We start from the raw sequence: 19000 nt of genomic DNA on the forward strand, positions 1-19000 counted from the left end.
TCCCTATACTTCATGCTGCAGAGATAAAAAATCCAGTGTATTCCTTGCCTGGAACCAGTTATACACAAGGTCCAGTGGTGAACAGTCAAGTTCAGAAGGAAACACAAGACAGTTGGAGAAAAATGGAGAGGAAAAGCCCAATGAAGGAAAACATTTGCATGAGGAAGTGTCAGAAAGGCAAGGTAAATCAGCCCTACCACCACCCTAAGCTGGAAACCTGTGACCTCTTCTCCTTGGTACTATTGCTATGCTATGAACTTGACCCTTATTGAAAAAGCCCAATTGATGACTCTTACTGAGAAAGCCAAATGAGAATCCAGGCAAAGGAAGCCCCTGAAAACACTCCTGAAGAGGGTGAGAGGCTTGATAAAGAAAAAGCTGTTTGAAGGAGTGTAAGGTACTGCCGAATTAAGACCACGCCACATGTGGAAAGGAAAGATTTATTAAGATCCAGACTGCATGGCTGCCCCCCCCCACCCCCAGGTCAGGGAGCAGTGACTTGGGTGAATTGGGTAGTGGGCTTTACAGGAGGGGCCAAGCCATGGTGGAGGGAGAGAGTCTCTGGTTTCTGATTATCTGCAATCACCAAATGGAACAGGTCGCCATGCGTGGCTTGGTGAGTAACTGGAAGTTCCTGAGTTGTTTTGCAAGCCGAGAAACAATCAGGCAGAGAGAAACTAGCAGTCATAAATCAGGGGGTCTGGTTTTAAGGTGTAGACTCAAGTCCTTCTGCCTGTGCCAAGAATGCCAGGGACCTAACAAGGAGAAAACAGTAAAATGGAAAAGTCAAGGGGGCTATGCAGTGATTTGACTTGGACAAGCCCGGGTTTGGAAGGCCAAGGTGAGGGGCAAAGGGATGGAGCCCACAGGCAGAGGAGGTGGCTGGTCTGTTTTAGACAGGAAAGTGTATACAGTACTTGTTCTCAATTGTGGCCAGAAGACAGTGGCTTTTAAGAGGTAAGGCAGGATGAGAACCCTAAGCGACCAGAGGACCCAGGTTGAAGACCTCTCAACAAAGAACCTAGTGACAGGATAAGTACAGGCAGTGATCAGGCCCCCCAAAGCTGTGTCCCTGCAGACTCCAGGATCCATCTAACAAACTTTTTATTGTGCACCCCATGTCTAGCGTGGCTGTTATGGGTGTTGTAGGGATAGAGCACCAGGACAAACAGGAACAGGACTCTTCCTATACTTTCCTTGCAGGATTCTTGTGAGGACTATAGTTAACACATTTAAAGCACTTTTTTTTTGGAAAGCGCTTAAAAAAATGCCTGGCATAGAAAAGTGCAATTTGAAGGCTATTTACCTATTTCTTGTATCAAATACGGGCCCCTAGCACCGCATCTGCCGTGCTCACGTGGAAGGGCTGATTAAAACCCTTCAGAGCTGGTGAGGGAAATGTGCAAACCACTTTGGAACAGAACAGATTTTATAACCAGGACTGTAAGGCTGCCATCTGGGGAGGGTGCACGCTGGGGGCTCCGCATCGCGGTCCAGGGGACAACAGAAGGGTATCTGGACCAGAAGCCGAGACCTGACCAGGAGGCCCGACTCCCACGAAGGCCGCGGTGACCCGGATCTGGGCCGCAAAGGGGCGGGCCCAGTGCTGCGGAGAAACTCCCGAAGCCAGGGAGGGGGCTTGCTAGGGCCTTAGACCATATTGGGGGCGTCTGGCTGCCTGGACCAACGAGCCCCGCCCCTTCTGGGACTCCCAGGGGGAGCGCCCGGGCCTGCGATGAGCTCCACAGCTCCGGGGCCCGCATCTCCGATCACTCCCGATCACCCACCCCCAAGCCTGAAGCCCCGCAATTCGATCGGCCTCTGTCTCCGCCCGGGGGCCACGTCCGGCGCGCACCATCCTTCGTGCCACGCTCCTGCCCTCCCCCGCGGGCGCAAGTGGTGCGGTCCGGCCCCGCCCCTGCCGCCACGAGGGGCGTGGCTACCACCACGTGATGGGGAGTGACCTCGCCGCCCGGCGCCATGGGGGCTTCGGACCCGGAAGTGGCGCCCTGGGCTCGCGGCGGTGCCGCGGGGATGGCGGGAGCCGGAGCAGGAGCAGGAGCTCGCGGCGGAGCGGCGGCGGGGGTCGAGGCCCGGGCTCGCGATCCGCCGCCCGCACACCGCGCACACCCGCGCCACCCTCGGCCTGCAGCGCAGCCTTCGGCCCGCAGGATGGACGGCGCGTCCGGGGGCCTGGGCTCCGGGGACAACGCCCCGACCACCGAGGCTCTTTTCGTGGCGCTGGGCGCGGGCGTGACGGCACTCAGCCACCCCCTCCTCTACGTGAAGCTGCTTATCCAGGTGAGGGGCCAGGAGCACCGCAGGAAGACGGCAGCCTAATGTGAAGGTTGTGACAGGCCGGTGAATTGGGGCCGGTTGGGGGGTGAGACCGATGGCGACGGATTTGGAGAGATGATGAGGACGATGGATTAGGGGGATCGAAGTGATGGGAGAGCAGGGAAGCGGTGAGAAGTTTGGGGGTACAGGGGCCGGGGTGCAGGAAAGGGAGCGACAGACCTGAGCGACAGATTGGGGGGAGGAAGGAACTAGGGATTTGGGGAGGGGTGCAGGAGACGGGGTGATAGGATGGAGAGACACGCTTGGGAGATGAGGGGAATCGATGGACGACGGATTTGGGGTAAGAAGTTACGTAACTTGGGGGGAGAGGCGAGAAGTTTTGGCGAATTGGAAGAGGGCTGGGGGAGCACATTTAAGTCAGGACAACGAGGGTTCTGGATTTATAAAGATGGATTTAAAAGCGGCTTTGGGGGACAAAGGAGTGGGCGCCAGGGTTAAAAATTTAGGAGGGATATAAGGGCATCAGACTCGGGGAGGAGAAGTAGGTACTGAATTTAGTGCGAAGGCAAAGAATTCAGCAGGAGAGAGCTATCGGCTTACAGAAGAGGGGGGCTCTGGGTTTGATGGCGACGACAGATTTGGTGGGAGGAGGGGTGACGCGTCTGCGGGGAGGGAAGCATGGGAACACGCGTTGGGGGAGTGGAGTGGTGGCTGAGTAGTTTCTGGAGAGGGAAGCCAGGAGGAGGCTTTTCGGAGGAAGGAGATGACGCATTTAGAGGAGAAAATGGGATTACATTGTGTGTAGGGGTGAAGGGGTCTGGGAGTGGTGGAATTGGGCGGAAGGAGCAGAGTAGACAGAAGGCAGGATAGGTAGGGACTGGTAAAAATTGAGACCTAGGTAGGGTGCCTCTGGACTGCAAGGATGCTTGGGCGCTTAACATGGTTGGTGGTGGCCAGCAATGCGGTATAGATGAGGTGGCCTGCTTGAGAAAGGCAGAGGCCTGTGTGGAGGTGTCCAGTGGCAGAATTAGGTGGGTGTGCCCGGGGTGGGAACAGTTTTGGTGGGCGTGGTTCAGGCTGGACTGATACCTGAAGATGTAGGCCAGAATTTTCCAGTTTAGAAAAGTAGAGGGTGGGAGGTGGAAATTGAAATGGAGACCCAGCAAGATTTGAGGTTTGATTTGAATTAAAGCAAAGTGGATGTCAGATTGTACTGTTTTTATGATGAACCAAGAGACTGTCAGGTATGTTTGGGATGAGAGGGCCTTCAGAACCGGAGTAATTGAAATCTGGGTATGAGGAGTGGGGTAATAGATTTTTGGATGTGACCACAAATATGACAAGGAATGAGGAGATTCGGTCAGGGGCATGGAGGTGCCTGATAAGAATCTAATTGTGACTGACATTTGGAAATGGCTGATGGGAAGGTGGAGACCACGACTGACATTTGGGTGGGATTTAGGAGCAAGGGGTGCTTTGCTTATAGGGTTAGGATTTGAAGCAATGGGGAAGATAGGTTTGGGAGACAAACAGGTGCTTTGGAGGTGCCTGAGGTGAGAAGTGAGGGTGCTGGGAGCTGATGGAGTGAGATTGAGTGAGGGCTGCATTTTAGGGTGACAGGTGAGAGAGACTCTGGGGTGGAGGCTGCTGGAGTGCCAGGAGTGGGTAGGCTCCATGTGAGGGCAGTGGGCTTCATCACTGGCACATTGATTTACAGGGTTGAAAAGAAAATTGAAATGTAGGAACTAGGGAATGAGGGAGCCCAAAGGGTGAGAACTAAATGATGGGTGGGAAAGGATGGTGTGCCCAGTGGGGGTGACAGCCAGTGCTGAGTGTAATACACTTCAGGGTGAGGTTTTTTGAGTACAACTTACTCTTGAGTAAGAGTGCAGTGCCTTAGATCTGGGAGTGTGGGTGTTGGTATTGGGGTGGTGGAGATTTTAAGGTATTGGACAGGCTCTGCCAGTGTCTGATACAGGGCCACAGTGCTGGTTGTGGTTAGGAAAAGTTTAGGGATACAGTTAGTGAGCATAGCTTGTGAACAAACAAAGTAAAGCTCGAATGGGAGCCAGAGTGTCTTCTTTGATACCAGAGTGGAAATTAAGAAGACAGACCATAGATTTGGAGTCCCTGGGGATGTGGGTGAAGTTGGAGTGGACAAGACTAGTGATTAGACTGGTAAGACAGCAAGAGCATAACCCTTAGTCCAGCTGGGAGCAAAAGCGCGGCTTTAAGAGGACAAATCTAAACACCAAACCCACAAGGGGAAAGGTCTAGAAGGGGAGAGAGAACTGCCTGCATCTGACTCTTCCTTTCCCTGCCTAGCTCCCCTGGGTGAGAGAGACAGAGACAGAGACAGACAGAGACACACACACAGAGAGGAGAGAGAGAGAGTGAGTGAGAGTGAGTGTGTGTGTGTGTTACTATTACTGGGGTTTGAACTCAGGGCCTCCAGCTTGGTAACCAGGCTCTCTACCAGTTGAGCCATGCCTCCAGGCCTCCCCCTTTTTAAAAAACAGTCTCCTTATTGTGGGGTTTTTTTTTTTTTTAATTTACAGTCAGTAACCTGTCATGTATCAGAATCATATCCACAAAGGACAACCTGAACTTTCAAACATTCTTACCTAACTTAGAGGAAGAAGAAAGGGCATGAACTTGAGCCGAAAAGTGCTCAAAGCCTATCTTAATGTGTTTGTGAGGCAGGGCTTCCCAACCTGCTGTTTGCTGACTTCTTCCTCTGCAGCTTTAAAGGGGGGTGCCCCTCTGATCAGAAGCTGGCCTGCTGTTAGGTTTTGGGGCAGGTGTCCTGCCCATTGCCAGGGGTGGGTGGACCTTCTTGCTCCCCGCTTAGGGATTGGTCTTCACACCTCGCCTCCTACCTAATAGCACAGAGAGTCCTCATTAATTGGCTGGCTCCTACCTAATAGCACAGAGAGTCCTCATTAATTGGCTGGCGTGGGTGTGACTGGCTCAGTCCTTTACCCACCTGCAGCTTTGACAAATACTTGGTTATAATCCACTTGTATGAAGCAAGAATGCTTGCAGCCCTGCTATGGACTGTTTGAGGTTAGAGCACAGTTGAGGTTGCATTTAAGAGCAAGTAGAATGGAGAAGACAGTTGCTAAGCCTGGGACTGGGGGGGATAGATGGGGAAGAGTTTGTAATAAGCTGGGTAAGACGTGTGACAGTGGAGGAACTTGGGGCTGGGTGACTTAGAGCTAAGCAGTCTGGAGCGTTTCTGCTGGGACCATCTGGGACTTGAAGGTACAGGTACTAGAGAGGATAGACTGTGGTCAGGGTGGGAGCTGGGTCTGAGCTTTGCCAATTGTGGGGAGAGCTCGCCATGCTGGGATGTTTGAATGGAGAGAAAGCAGCATTAGGATTGGAGGGGAAAGACTTAGAGGCCTGGGAGAGAGGGGACACAGTGACACTGAATCACCAGTGGAACCTTCCTTTTGTGTCTGTTAATTCTGAAGGTGGGTCATGAGCCGATGCCCCCCACCCTTGGGACCAATGTGCTGGGGAGGAAGGTCCTCTATCTGCCAAGCTTCTTCACCTACGGTGAGTGCGTGTCCCTGCCAGGAAGCCCACGCCACAGGCCGTAGCCCCAGGGAACTGCTGCACGCCTTGACACCCAGAGTTGGCACCTACCAAGGGAATTGAGATTGGTCATAGGCGGCAGGGTGGCGGGCAGGGACAGGTGAGCATTACAACTTTGGTCTAGAGCCCTGCCTGCAGCTGCCAGCCACCAACCCAGTCAGCAGGGGACAGACAGGTGCCTAAGAGAAGAGCCATTCCAGGGTACTAGTCCCTGTTGCGCCTGCCACCCCATGCTTTGCCTTCTGACCAGCTCTTCTGCTCTTTGCTACTCCAGCACGAGGTCTTGGCTGGCCCTCAGGCAGTGCCTTCTGTGCCACCTGGCTGTCCTATTTTCTCTGCATTCCCCGGCACAGCACCCACTCACTCTGGTGGCTCCAATCCACTGCTTATAGAGCTTCATGCAGAGTCGTAGCTTTGCTGCTTGTGTCCCTACTTAACCGTGAGCTCCGACAAGCACCCACCTTCTCTGGTCCTGCAGCTCCTTGTCTGTGAAATAAGGTCAGCTGCTCATGCCCAAGTCCTTCAAGTCCCCTCCTACTGGCTCTCCCTTCTGGGAGGTCTGTCCACCAGATGCCCGCCTCACTGTCTCCACTGCCCTCACCTGGCCCACAGGTGCCAGCTGGCCAGGGCCTTTTCTAGTCTACTATAGCTGTCTCTGGCCCAGTACCCACCCTTGCCAGGTGACCATGATGGCACTTCTATAAACATGCCCTTTATCTCCATGTTCACATTAGACTTGTCCACTTTTGGTCAGTCCAGCATGTTCTCTGAATAATGTGGGGCTTTGCCACCATGTCACCTTTTCCACTTTACACACTAATTGTTAGCAGAATCATATTTCTTTTCCAGTTTCATTCCCTCCCCCCAATAGATGAGTGCAGAGTTGGGCCAGGGAGAACATTGTTTTCTGGAGAAACGTGTTTGTGTTTGTTTATATTTTAAAATTGTGAGTGTAGAGGAGCGGAATCACAGAAGAAAAATGCCCAGCCTCGCACAGGGAAGCCAGTAGACAGAGGTAACATTAGGTGTGTGGGTAGCCAGGGCCGACGGCCGCCAGCCCCCACATCAGCGTTTCTCACGTCTGCTACATGTGCTGTGCGTTGACAGAGACCATCTGTACTCACGTCACACAGCCCTTCTGAAGGCTTCAAGATACAGCCATCTTGACCTCCATCTTAGGGCCAAAGAGGAAGTGAGTTCTGAGTGTCCCCCTGTTTCAGTCCACATATGAGCAGATGTCCATTGAACCTTCTGGACGCTGTAACCTGCTCTACAGACAGAACTATCTGGACAGACAATATCTTCTCCGTCCTCACATTGTGGGGATCACTACAGTTACCCTGCAGTTCTCTGTGTAAAAGCAAGACTTCCTCTGGGTTTCCAGGCCCTGCAGAAAGCCCTGGAAGTGATGGGACTCTGGCTAGCTCACAAGGGCCTCCGTAGACATTTCTGCATGTTTTCCTTTGCTCTCACTTGTCCATGTTTCATCTGTGAAATGGGAGAAGGAGGGGTCCTGGCTTCTTTTGTGCTGTGGGTGGAATGCAGTATTTTTCCCTCCCCTTTGCTGACTAGGATCACCCTCCTTCAGACAGAACCTTCCTCTGTCCATCTTTCATGTGGCGGCAGTCCCACTCCAGTGTCTCCTTACATTATAGCCCACCCCTCTCAGGAATCCACGTGTGCAGGTAGCAGGTGTGCCCCACCCGCCCAGTGGAGACCTTTCCTGGCTGTGATGTGGACTTGCTGGGCTGGCAGACATGTTGCAGAGAACAGGATGCATTTGCTTGTCACTACCTCTGTGTGGTGCTAGAGAGCTGACATCATGGGTCTGAAAGAGGGGGTACCCATTGTCCGACAGAATATTCTGCTAGCTTCCAGGCATGCATTTATAAAAACACATCACCTTTTAAACACTTTAAAATGTAAAATAAAAAGTTCTGGATGTTAGATGTTCCAATTAGATGTAAAGCACAATGGTGGGACATGAAAGTCTCGCTGGCAGGAAACCCTAGCGAGACCCACGCTCACCAGGCTGCTCTGGCTCTTGACCACCTAGGATCCTTGGGAGAATTGCCCATTGCTGCTTCTGTTTTAACCACTGATAAGTGCCAACAGGTGCCATGTGTCTTGAGAGCGGCACAGTAAGAGGGCAGATCTGTCTTGGTCATGGTGTGGTCAGAGGGCATTCTCAAGCCTATCCACACAGCCTCAACCCCCTTCCTTTTTTTTTTTTTTTTTTTTTTTTTTTTTTTAGTGATACTGGGGTTTGAACTTAGGGCCTGTACCATAAGCCACTCTGCCAGTCTTTTTTTGTGATGGTTTCTTTCGAGATAGGGTCTTGCAAACTGTTTGCCCAGATTGGCTTTGAACCGTGATCCTCCTGATCTTTGCCTCCTGAGTAGCTAGGATTATAGGCGTGAGCCACCGGCACCTGGTTTTGTTTTTGGTTGTTTTTTTTTTTTTTTAATGACAACAGAAACTGGTTTTGGATCAGCACTTAAGTTGCTGAGTTGAGAAACCACAGCTGAGTTTGCCAAGTAGCTTTGAAAGCTACAAAAGAAAAACGTATGAACTTGCTTATCAGAAAAATGTTCTGAAGGTTTTATGGAAAGAAACAAGCTAGATTAGCTTCGAGGCTCTAACGGATGCTCCCTCTACCTCTGCTCTCTTACAGCCAAATACATTGTGCAGGTGGATGGGAAGATAGGGCTGTTCCGGGGCCTGAGCCCCCGCCTGATGTCCAACGCCCTCTCTACTGTGACCCGAGGCAGCATGAAGAAGGTGAGCCTGGGGTTTCCCAAACTCTTACCTGCACCAGAGGCGGCCCGTGTACCCTGGTCCTGCTTCCCCCTTCTGGACCCCAGCGCCATGGCTGGGCTCCAGACTCTGGTGGCCAAACCCCCAGTCTTGTGCTTGGGAGCCCCCTGGCCCAGAGTCTTCCCTCTTGTCCAAGTTGGGACAGTGGCTGTCTCTCATCCTGCACTCCAGACCGAGAGTTACCTGAGTGTCCTTCAGAGTTACGTCTGAGAGGCTGGCGGTACTTTGCTCTCTGCCCACTTTGCGTTTTGTGTGTCAGGTTTTCCCTCCAGATGAAATCGAGCAGGTTTCCAACAAGGATGATATGAAGACCTCCCTGAAGAAAGTCGTGAAGGAGGTGTGTGTGTAGAGTTGGTGAGGAAGAAGGCCAAGTCTGGTTATTTCTCATCCTGAATTACACGGGTCTTTGTGCTTGCCCAGGTAGATGGTGTGTGGAAGGAGCCCCAGCCAGGACACCACAGGGGATCCCAGAAAGGGTCTGCTGCCCTGGGCCTGGCTGCCTTCCTGGGGGAGGAGGGCAGGAGCAAGGGGTGAACAGCACCCTTGGCCAACTGACCCTATGTGGAGTCAGTTTGAGTGACCCATGGGCGTGTAGCTCCCCATAAGAGCCTGTCCCAGATGTAGGCCTAAAGGCATCCCCACCTCTGCTCTCTTCTAGACGTCCTATGAGATGATGATGCAGTGTGTGTCACGCATGCTGGCACATCCCCTGCATGGTGAGCCGCCCGGGACACTGCCTTTGTGCCCTGAGTCCAGGGTGGGTGGGCAGGGTGTGGGATGGCCCTCCAGGCTATAGATGGGCAGTGGGAGGTGGTGGAGATGTAAGACTGGTCAGGGGTCCTTTCAAAGATGGTCCACTCTTTCCATGCAAAGGTGGGCTGCTGTGGTCCAGGGTTGAGAGGCCCATTCTCCTGGCCCTGACATGGCCTGTGTTGTATAGTGGCCTCTGCATTAGACACCCCATGGCCAGGCTGTCATGACATGACATGTCACCAAGTCACCTCTGTGTGTTTTCTCCTTCCCCAGTCATCTCAATGCGCTGTATGGTCCAGTTTGTCGGACGGGAGGCCAAGTACAGGTGGGTATTTATTCTTAGGACAGGCCACAGGGCCATGCCGGGTCAGTCGCTATACCTTTTCTGATCTCCTTCTATGATAGTTTGGCCTGCTGTCTCATATCAGAGGAATGTAGCAGTGTCTTCTGTGGTCGTGCCCAGGGGCATTTTCTCTTCTCCAGAACTGATTCTGCCCCTTAGGACTGAGCTGGGATCCCCTCCTGGACCCCCTACATTATGTCCTGATGGTTTCTGTGGCTTTTAGTTGTTCTAATCTGCTCAGTTGTCCACCTGTGAGCTTGGGGCTCATCTACTCACTTGTATGCCTCACTCCTAGATCTGCTGCTTTTTGAGGCACTATGTATTTCCTGTTCCTCTAAGGCTCCGTGCAGGACAGGTGGCAAGTCCTGGAGGCATGTGACCCAGGGACACATCTGAGTTACTCTTCTTCTCTGGTTATCATTTTCCAGGGTTAGCTGTTTTCTGCAGCTGTCCTGTGGTGTCACCGCTGTAAAAAGTTCAGCTGTTATGGTGCCTCATTTTGGGTTCACTCATGGGAGTTAGTGGCTTGTTGCTCTAGTCTTCCACCCCAGCAATGACTATGCAGCTGGAACCACATGGGACTGTTGTGAGAAGAGTAGTGGATGTGGTAGGGCTGGGGCCCCAGGACCCACACTAGCCAGGGTTTGGGCTCAGCTCTCTTCATCAGCTGACCTGCCCCCTTCCACCTGGGCATGGCCACTGACATTCCTAGCTACAGGTCGCAGCTGAAATTATTGACACTCCTTTGCATGTCACATCTAAGATACCACAGCGTGTTCTCACAGGCTGGAGTGGCAAGGCCCGGTTCCCCAAGCTCACCACCAAGGGAGCCACGTGCCTTTTCCCAGGCTCATCCAGGATTCCCCAGCTGTAGGGTCCTTTTTTTGCCCGGGAGGGTGATCTTTTCTCCTTCCCAACCCCTCCTCTACCAAAAGGTTGCTTGGTCACAGATAAGCCCTGGGGCCAGGCAGGAGAAGGGCCTGCTGCTGCTGTACTGGGACCCATATGGAACTTCACTGCTAAATCACAGATTCCTTGGAAGACATTAGGAGAGGGTTGCCAGGTCTTCTGTCCCTATGAGTCATTAGGTTTCCTGTCCCCCTGAACTGTATAAATTTCCATCACCCCAAACGAGAGCTTTTTCTTCTTTTTGAGTTGGGTTCTTCCTGAGGACAAGACTGGCCCTTCTCAACCTGGCCAGGACTGACTGGATCTGAGTGGGGATGGAGGGTGGGCTTCTGCTAAGTGACCAGGTGACCTGCATCCCTGTCTTGTCTCCTTCACAGTGGTGTGCTGAGCTCCATTGGGAAGATTTTCAAAGAGGAGGGGCTGCTGGGATTCTTTGTGTACGTGAGTTTATAAACCATCCCATAACCAGCCACAGCACGACTCTACTAACAGGCGTGTTCTTGAGCTCTCAGACCACAGCTGCTGTCCTCAGACCACCCACAGGTCTCTGCTGCAGCCTGAGTAGTTGCAGCCCAGCTTGGTAGCACTTCATAGCATATTGGAGCTTCCTGGCCCTTTTCAGGTCACCACACACATAAAAATGGAACTGGGCTGGAGGTACAGCTCATCGGCAGAGTGTGTACTCAGTATGCACACAGCCCTGGGTTCTACCCCAGCACCACACACACACACACAAAGGAACTGTTTGAGCCAGGCACCAGTGGCTCACATCTGTGATCCTAGCTACTTGGGAGACTGATATCAAGAGGATCACAGTTAAAGGCCACTTGGGGCAAGGTGTTTGCAAGATCCCATCTCAACTTCTACCTGAGCACAGTGGCACATGCCTGTCATCCCAGTAATGGCAGGAAGCATAAAATATGAGGACATATTTGTCTAGGCCAGCCTAGACAAAAAGTGAGATCCCAGTCTCCAAAACAACCAAGCAAAAGGGCTGGTTCAAGCGGTAGAGTGCCTGCCTAGCGAGTGTGAGGCCCTGAGTTCAAAGCCCAGTACTGCAAAAACAAAAAAACAATAACAGAAAAACAAACAACAAAAAAAGGAACCATTTGTCCTGTTCACTGGGAAATAAACCATCCAGCCCCTGCCAGGCCCCATCTGTTCACTCCAGGGCTGTGAACAGGCAAGGAGGTGGTCTTCATGAACCCAGGGTTCTGCACAGTCATGGTTTCACTGCCAAAAATGACAAGAAATCTGGGACTTGGACTGGGGGTTGAGCGTTGGCTACTCCAGGCTGACTCCAGCCAGTGGTTTCTGTTTTGACAAATTAGTTAACATGTGACATTCAAGATATTTCATGCAAAAATCTGTATTTCTGGCTTCTCTTGAAAAGTCAGAAAGTCTGGCCCTGCTGGGCCTGCATTTCTGTAGAATAGCTGTCAGCTGGGGCCCGGGGGCTATGCCTCTGGCAGGGCAATCAGTCTCCTGATGGCCACAGGTGCCTGCACCCTGTTGTCTCAGGTCCAGTTACCTTGCCTACTGACAAGACTTGAGAAAGAGTAAGCCACAAACAACCCAGAAGCCAGGCTTGACAAGTGTGTTTTTGCGTGACGCACAGCTGTTGTGTGTGTAGTGTGCTGGTGTTGGTTTTCCAGTTTGCCAAATGGTTACTTATGATCCCTGTTAAACCAAGAAACAGCTATTGAGTAGGATGTGTATGTGAGTACACAAGTAGGCATGAGTGTGTGCATGCCTGTGCGTGTATGTACTTCTCTACAAGAGGTGGTTTGCTCCCCAGGGAACATTGGCAATGGAGGGGATCCTGTGGCTGAACATGCCACAATAAAGAGGACAGCCCTATGACACAGAATTACTCAGCTCCAAATATCATAGTGCCAAAATTGAGAACTCCCAGTTCATGCTCACACTTACATGTGGACATACACACGTATGCATGTATGCAAATGTATGAAGAAGTATTTGCCCATGAACCTGTCTTGAAAGAGTGATCGGCGCCCTGGGACCTGATCTCTGGCATCTTTCACACTGGGTAGCTCCATTCCACTTCATGCCGTCTAGCTCTGTGAGTGTCTGTGAGTGGGATTTCTGCCTAGCGTGAGGTTTTCTGAATGGGTCACACGTGTTATAGTCTGTACTCAGTATGCACCGAAGGGCAGGTGTGCATAGTCAGTCTGCACACAGGCAGAAGCAGCAGGAGAGGAAATCACTTTCACAAAGGTTCATTTTATTGATAGTTCTCAGAACATAGCTGTTATGTACTCTTGAATGCTTCATGTGCTTTGTAATATGACTTTTTCTTAACCCTTCAAAAATAGTAATTCTTTTCCTGCCAAGGGACAGCCATTCTTCTAGAGAGCCTCTGTGGGCACTGAATACCCACCCAAGCAAATAAGCACCTTTTAGAAAGCACAAGGGGCACATGGGGACTCCAGATCTCAGGTGGGCTTGTGCCCTTAGCACTGTGTCTTAGGGAACCTTCCCAGTGGGCCTTGTAGAGCTGTTTGCCCTAAAGATTGTCACTCTGCAGGGCAGCCCTCCTTGCAAACAGTCGCATGGAATAGTGTCCGTGGAACATTCCATAGTGAAGAGAACAGATGTTTTGAGCAGTGCTTTTGTGAGGCAGTTAGGTAAAGAAGCCAGGGGGAAGCTACCAACATGTCACTCTTTCATGGTCTGCATTTGAAAGTGCCTTATGTGCTGGGCATGGTGGTGCATGCCTGTAATCCCCCACCCGGGAGGCTGAGGAGGAGGATTGTGAGTTCAAGGCCAGCCTGAGCTACATAGTGAGTTTGAGACCCTGTCTTAAAACAAGCAAAACAAAACAAAAAGAAAATCCCAGATGTGACAACATTCACACATCTCAATGCCGGGCTTCTGTGGTTTAAAAACTGCTAATGACACCACTAACTAATTTATTAGTTATTATTTATGCATTGGAAGTGGCATCTAACATCTCCCTGTGTGAGGGACACTGCCTTTGTGCTAAGGGTGGCTACTGGTGCCCGTGGCCCTGCAGGCTCCCCTCCAAGGGCTTGTGATGGATATGCTGCTGTTTTGAGCTTGGAGCATCCCTACCTGCTTCCTGGGCCTGGAGCGCAGGAGCTCTCTCCTCCGCCCCCACTCATCTTTGCTCACCTTGTTTTTTTAGTGGCTTAGTCCCTCACCTCCTGGGCGATGTGGTTTTCTTGTGGGGCTGTAACCTGCTGGCCCACTTCATCAATGCCTACCTGGTGGACGACAGCGTGAGTGACACCCCAGGGGGGCTGGGGAACGACCAGAACCCAGGTTCCCAGGTTGGTTGGAACAAGGACTTGTCTTTCTTTCCTTGTACTCCTGATGTCCGTACTCTGGGGATAGGCTTGAGAACTTGGGGGGTTTCTCGTCCCAAGGGTGTAGCCAGCTTCACCTCAGAGGAGATGAGATTCCATGTTGGTGCCCTGCCTGGGAGGGGACGATGGAGTGTGTGCTTCTGGGCAGCCCTGGAGAGACTGCAGTTTCTCTGAGCTGCTTTAAGGCAGAGGCCCACTAGGGCTCAGGAAATTGATAGATACTAAGAGCCATAATCCTTTAACTTAAGCTTCATATTTTATGCTTTCAAAACCTTCTGTGGCTGCCGGGATGGTAGATGCCTGGAATCCCAGCACTGAGGGTGCTGAGGCAAAAGAATCGAGACCCAATCTCAAAAAAACAAAATAAAGCACAGCACCCTTTCGTGAGCATCCTGCCCTTCCCTATGACACTGATTGTCAAGGGAACGGACAGCTGCAGCATCCTGGTTCCAGATAACAGAAATCGAGGCCCAGAGATTAACCGGGCCTCAGAGTCAGCCCGAGCACGCCACAGAGGACTCAGTCTTTCACTGTGTCAGGCTCGCCCTGTTTTTGGCAGTAGTGGTCTGTGCAGACCAGGCACAGGATGGCCTGGTTCTTCCTGGCACTTACTGAAGAAAGCGCCTGGGCACCTGACGGGTTGATGGGTTCTGATGGACCAAGCTAAGGGTTTAAGGAGCCGCCATGGGCTGGGATGCCTGGAAGGATAGGTGAGGGGCCTGGGGACTTGTGTGCCAGAATCACCTGGGGGAGGGCTTATGGCCCACATGTGTCTGTTGGCCCAGTCTGGTGACTGGGATTGGGGTGGCCCCAGATGAGAGCCTCCACTCGCAGGGAGTTTGACCTCCCTTTGACTTGGGTAGGTGAGTCAACTGGCCCTTCAATGTCAGCAGATTAAAGTGCTTCCTAGACACCCCTCCCACCTACAATTACCGGGACAAGCGCCTACAACTCGGCCTTTCTCGGGGGGCCTTGTGGGCAGGTGAACTGCTGCTGTCACCTACAGAGCCAGGCTGTGACTTGCAGAGGTGCCTTGGCATGGGGAATACTGGTTGACGGGTTTCTTGGGTCCAAGTGGGCAGCTGTCTGCCCAGAGGCAGGTGCTGTGAGAAGTTTGAGGCTAAGATGAGGCCACCAGGCCTGCACAGCCATCCAGCAGAGGCTGAGCAAATCCCTCCGTAGGGTGCATGACCACTTCACAGGATGCTGAGGGACAGGTGATCACCTATCGTAGGTAGAGGCCATTTCCAGAGCAAAGTCAGTTTTCAGGAGCTGGGGTCTTGGTTTCACCCTTCACTAAGGGGTAGAAGCTTGGTGAGATGGGGGTTGCAGTAGCCCAGAGCTTCCCCACCCCTTATGCCACAGGGCCAGACTTTCATTTCTGGGTAGTAGACTGGGGCTCTGTCCTTCCATTTGGGAATCCCTTGCTGAACCCTAACTTTGCCAAGCCCTGGGCAGTGGTCAGGCAGATGTAGGCCATACCTGGGGGCTCACAGCCCTGTGCAGTTCCCAGCAGCAAGTGGTCCTGCGTCCGCAGCTTCATCATGGAACTCCCTTCAGCCCAGTAACCTGTTCCACCTCTGAGCTCTTCTCCTGGCTCTGAGTATGAGTCACAGAGGCAGCTGGCCCAGGAGGGTGCAGAGGGTGAAGTGCGGGGCTGCAAGCAGATGCCTGCCCCTGAGGTACTTGCAGCAAACCATGCTTCCTTTCTGTCCCCGCAGTTCAGCCAGGCCCTGGCCGTCCGGAGCTACACTAAGTTTGTGATGGGGGTAAGTCAGGCCAGCTGCCCTTCCCTTCCCTTTCCTGTGGGCTTGGGTGGGCTCAGGAGGCCACCCCTGTTGTGGCTAGATGCAGGTCCTGGTGTGTGGCATTGGCACAGTGTCTCTGCTGGCCCCAAGTGTGCCAGCAGTGGGTGGGATGCCAGCACTCAGGTCTCTGGGTTTCAGATTGCAGTGAGCATGCTGACCTACCCCTTCCTGCTCGTTGGAGACCTCATGGCTGTGAACAACTGTGGGTACGTGTGCACCCCACCACTTGGTCCCTACCCCACCAAGATTTCTGGAGACACCTGGCTGAGCAGTGCTGCCCCTCCCTGCCACTGTGTGTGGCTTTGGGATTCATCAAACTCCTGAGTGGGAATCTGGTCTCAGGACGTGGGCAGGTGGCGACTCCAAACCAGTGCGTTGACGTTACCTTTGTCTCGGCTGATCTCTCACTCTTCTCCGGGTCTCACCCGCCCCTCTTCCCTGCAGGCTGCAGGCTGGGCTCCCCCCTTACTCCCCAGTGTTCAAATCCTGGATTCACTGCTGGAAGTACCTGAGTGTGCAGGTAAGCGAGTACTGGAGGGAGGGGCTGCTCCCATTCTTTGCCACCTGGGTCAGAAGAACTGGTTTTCTAGACTCCTCATTTCCTGGGAGGACAGGGGCCTCATGGAATTGAATCATGGGAGCAGGGTGCATAAAGAGAACATAGATACTTGCTTTAAGGCATTCACATTTTCATCTTGTCTTATTTCAAAAGGATCTGAGGTGGCCAAGTTGGGATTTATTTAAAAGTTATGCATTAGATTTGATCCCCAGTACTAAAAAAAAAAAATTAATTAATTAGTGGTCTGTCCAGCTTCTCAGGAGGCTGAGGTAGGATTTACTTGAACCCAGGAGTTCAGGGCCAACCTGGGTAACGTAGACCCTGTACCTTTAAATAAATAATAAAAATTATACATCAGATTGAGCCTTCTTTTTTCCTTTGGGTGTTAAAGACTCTTAGGACAAGGAAAAGGCTGGTCCTGTCCCCACAGTAGGTCATACAGCTCAAGAACAGCTGGTGTGTTGGAGGCTTAACCTCTTACACACATCCCAGGGCCCAGCAATTCCTGAGGGTGGAGCTGGGCCTGGTGGGGAGCAGCCTTGGGTTCTAGAATCTTGTGCTGAAGCCATGTCCTGCTGGCTGGAGCTCTTAGGCCCAGGGACAGGCTTCTGGGCCCACCTCACCTTTTTTTGGTCTCGGTGTGCTTCACATAAAATGAGGTATTGACCTGGGGAGGACCCAGAGCACCAAGTGGCCTCTAAGTTAAGAGGAAGATGGAAGGGAGGGGACGAGGGATGAAGAGACAGACAAAGCCCCCCCTGCCCACCAGCACCTCCAGTAGCCTGCCTGCATCGCTTCTCCACTTGTGTTACGAGTTCTGAACCTCTTGGGCTTTGAAGCCAGAGAGCAATGAGTCCCTCTTTGGGCTTGGGTTCTAGGCATGAAGTGAACCCCTCCCTTCTGCTGTGGTGCTCGCTGATTTTGACCTTAGCCTTCCCCATTCCTCCACCTCTGCCTTGGCCTCTGAGCTCCTACTGCCTGAGGGTAATAAAGAAACATAGCCTCCCCTTTTACTGGCTCTGCTGTACCTTCCCACCCAGGGTCAGCTCTTCCGTGGCTCCAGCCTGCTTTTCCGCCGGGTGTCATCAGGATCCTGCTTTGCCCTGGAGTAACCTGAATCACAGTCTCAGCCTGGCCCTGGGGGAGGCCCGCTCGTCTTGGGACACCTGCAGAGCAACTCCAGTCCAGCCACAGCTCCATTTGTTCCAGCCTAGCTGGGCTTCAGTTTTCATATCGCCGTGTGTCTGTCCAGGTGTGGGGTCAGAGGGGGTAGGCTGTACCTAGTGGAGGGGCTACCTGTTAGACCTGGGGAAGGTGGGGTTGGGGTGTAGTGCTAGGGATGGAACCCAGGGCCTTCTACATGCTAGACAAGTCACTGAGCGACACCCCAGCCCTGGTGTTGTAGGATTGGGGTGGAACCCCCTTCCCAGGTTTGCTGAGTCTCCCTTGGAGAAAAGCTGGAGGCCAGAGGTGGATGAGGAAAGGCTATTGGGGTCAGGACCCACCCCTCACACCCTCCAGGCAGCCCAGCTCTCCTGCTTTGTAGGCCACAGTCATGTCTAGAAGGCTGATGCTAGGCTCCGCCTTCGTTTTCTCAACACTACTTTTCTGATAGTGGATGCGGTACTGTCTGAATGGGAAATCATGTGACTCCTCAAAATGTATCCCTCTCACCTGCTTGTTTGTGTAATGGTGACGCCACATGTCAGAATCTGGTTACCTGTGCTGTTGTGAATACACAGAAGTTAGGCAGATCAGTGTCTCTAGTCCTACCCAGTTTTAAAACTTCATGGTAAGATTTCATCCCATTTCCCTCAAATAAATGTACTCGTGGTGATTTGGAGTTTTGTGGGGAGGCTCTTTCTTGTGTGGGTGAGCTTAAAAAATCTTGGAGTCTTTCTCAGCTTTCACGTTCATGTGACACAGGGCTGTCAGGCAGCAGGACTATGGGCTGCCCTGCCGGAGATGAGAGGTGCCAGGTGTGGGGTGGATCAGTCTCGGGGAGGTCAACAGTTCTAAAATGCCAGTCACAGAGCAGCAAACGGTGCTGAGGCCTTTACCAGGGAGGCAGACCTTTCAGAGTGTTCCAGACTCCCAGCTAGCCACGCAGCACCTTTAAAAGATAACCTTTTTTTTTTTTTTTTCTGGTGGGTCTAGGGTTTGAACTCAGAGCTTTGTGCTTGCAAAGCTGGTGCTCAATCACTTGAGCCACACCTCCAGTCCATTTTGCTTTGGTTATTTTGGAGATAGAATCTCTCAACTATTTGCCCAGGCTGGCCTCAAACCTTGATCCTCTTGATCTCAGCCTCCTAGGTACCTAGAATTCCAGGATGAGCCACTGGCACCTGGCTATGCTCAGCTTATTGAGATGGGGTGTCACTCACTGTATTTTTGCCCAGGCTGGCCTTGAGCTGAGATCCTCCAAAGTAGCTGGGATTACAGGCGTGCACCCCCGCCCCCAGCCGAAGATAACCTGTCCTCAAGTTTTCTGAGTTATTTGGTACAATGGCTGCATGAATGTAGCAGAAGAGGCTGACTCCCATTTATTTCTGCCCAACATGGA

At 52.3% G+C, this 19000-nt stretch overlaps 1 protein-coding gene across 3 annotated transcripts; it reads left to right on the forward strand.

The window, feature by feature from the left end:
• The first annotated feature begins 1965 nt into the window (after nucleotides 1-1965).
• On the forward strand, nucleotides 1966-18280 carry Mtch1 (mitochondrial carrier 1). 3 transcript variants are annotated; one of them, XM_020170508.2, is made up of 12 exons: nucleotides 1966-2301; nucleotides 5775-5859; nucleotides 8573-8679; nucleotides 8975-9052; nucleotides 9374-9431; nucleotides 9742-9793; nucleotides 11098-11157; nucleotides 13890-14034; nucleotides 15792-15839; nucleotides 16017-16084; nucleotides 16323-16398; nucleotides 17478-18280. In XM_020170508.2, the coding sequence occupies exons 1-12, from the start codon at nucleotides 1981-1983 to the stop codon at nucleotides 17547-17549; spliced, it is 1170 nt and encodes a 389-aa protein (XP_020026097.1). In that variant the 5' UTR covers nucleotides 1966-1980; the 3' UTR covers nucleotides 17550-18280. The 3 variants fall into 3 exon arrangements, with proteins under 3 accessions (XP_020026097.1, XP_020026098.1, XP_073938417.1); XM_020170509.2 differs by having other exon boundaries at nucleotides 13890-13983; XM_074082316.1 differs by lacking the exon at nucleotides 1966-2301 and adding an exon at nucleotides 3519-3542.
• Nucleotides 18281-19000: the final 720 nt, after the last annotated feature.

Source organism: Castor canadensis, chromosome 8, assembly GCF_047511655.1.
Source record: "Castor canadensis chromosome 8, mCasCan1.hap1v2, whole genome shotgun sequence".
NCBI lineage: Eukaryota > Metazoa > Chordata > Mammalia > Rodentia > Castoridae > Castor > Castor canadensis.

Excerpts from the sequence above, each read along its gene's own strand:
- Mtch1 (XM_020170508.2), top strand. The coding sequence starts at position 1,981 with ATGGGGGCTTCGGACCCGGAAGTGGCGCCCTGGGCTCGCGGCGGTGCC. Across the intron at positions 11,158-13,889 it reads GGGCTGCTGGGATTCTTTGT|TGGCTTAGTCCCTCACCTCC; the intron begins GTACGTGAGTTT and ends TTGTTTTTTTAG. Across the intron at positions 16,399-17,477 it reads GGAAGTACCTGAGTGTGCAG|GGTCAGCTCTTCCGTGGCTC; the intron begins GTAAGCGAGTAC and ends CTTCCCACCCAG.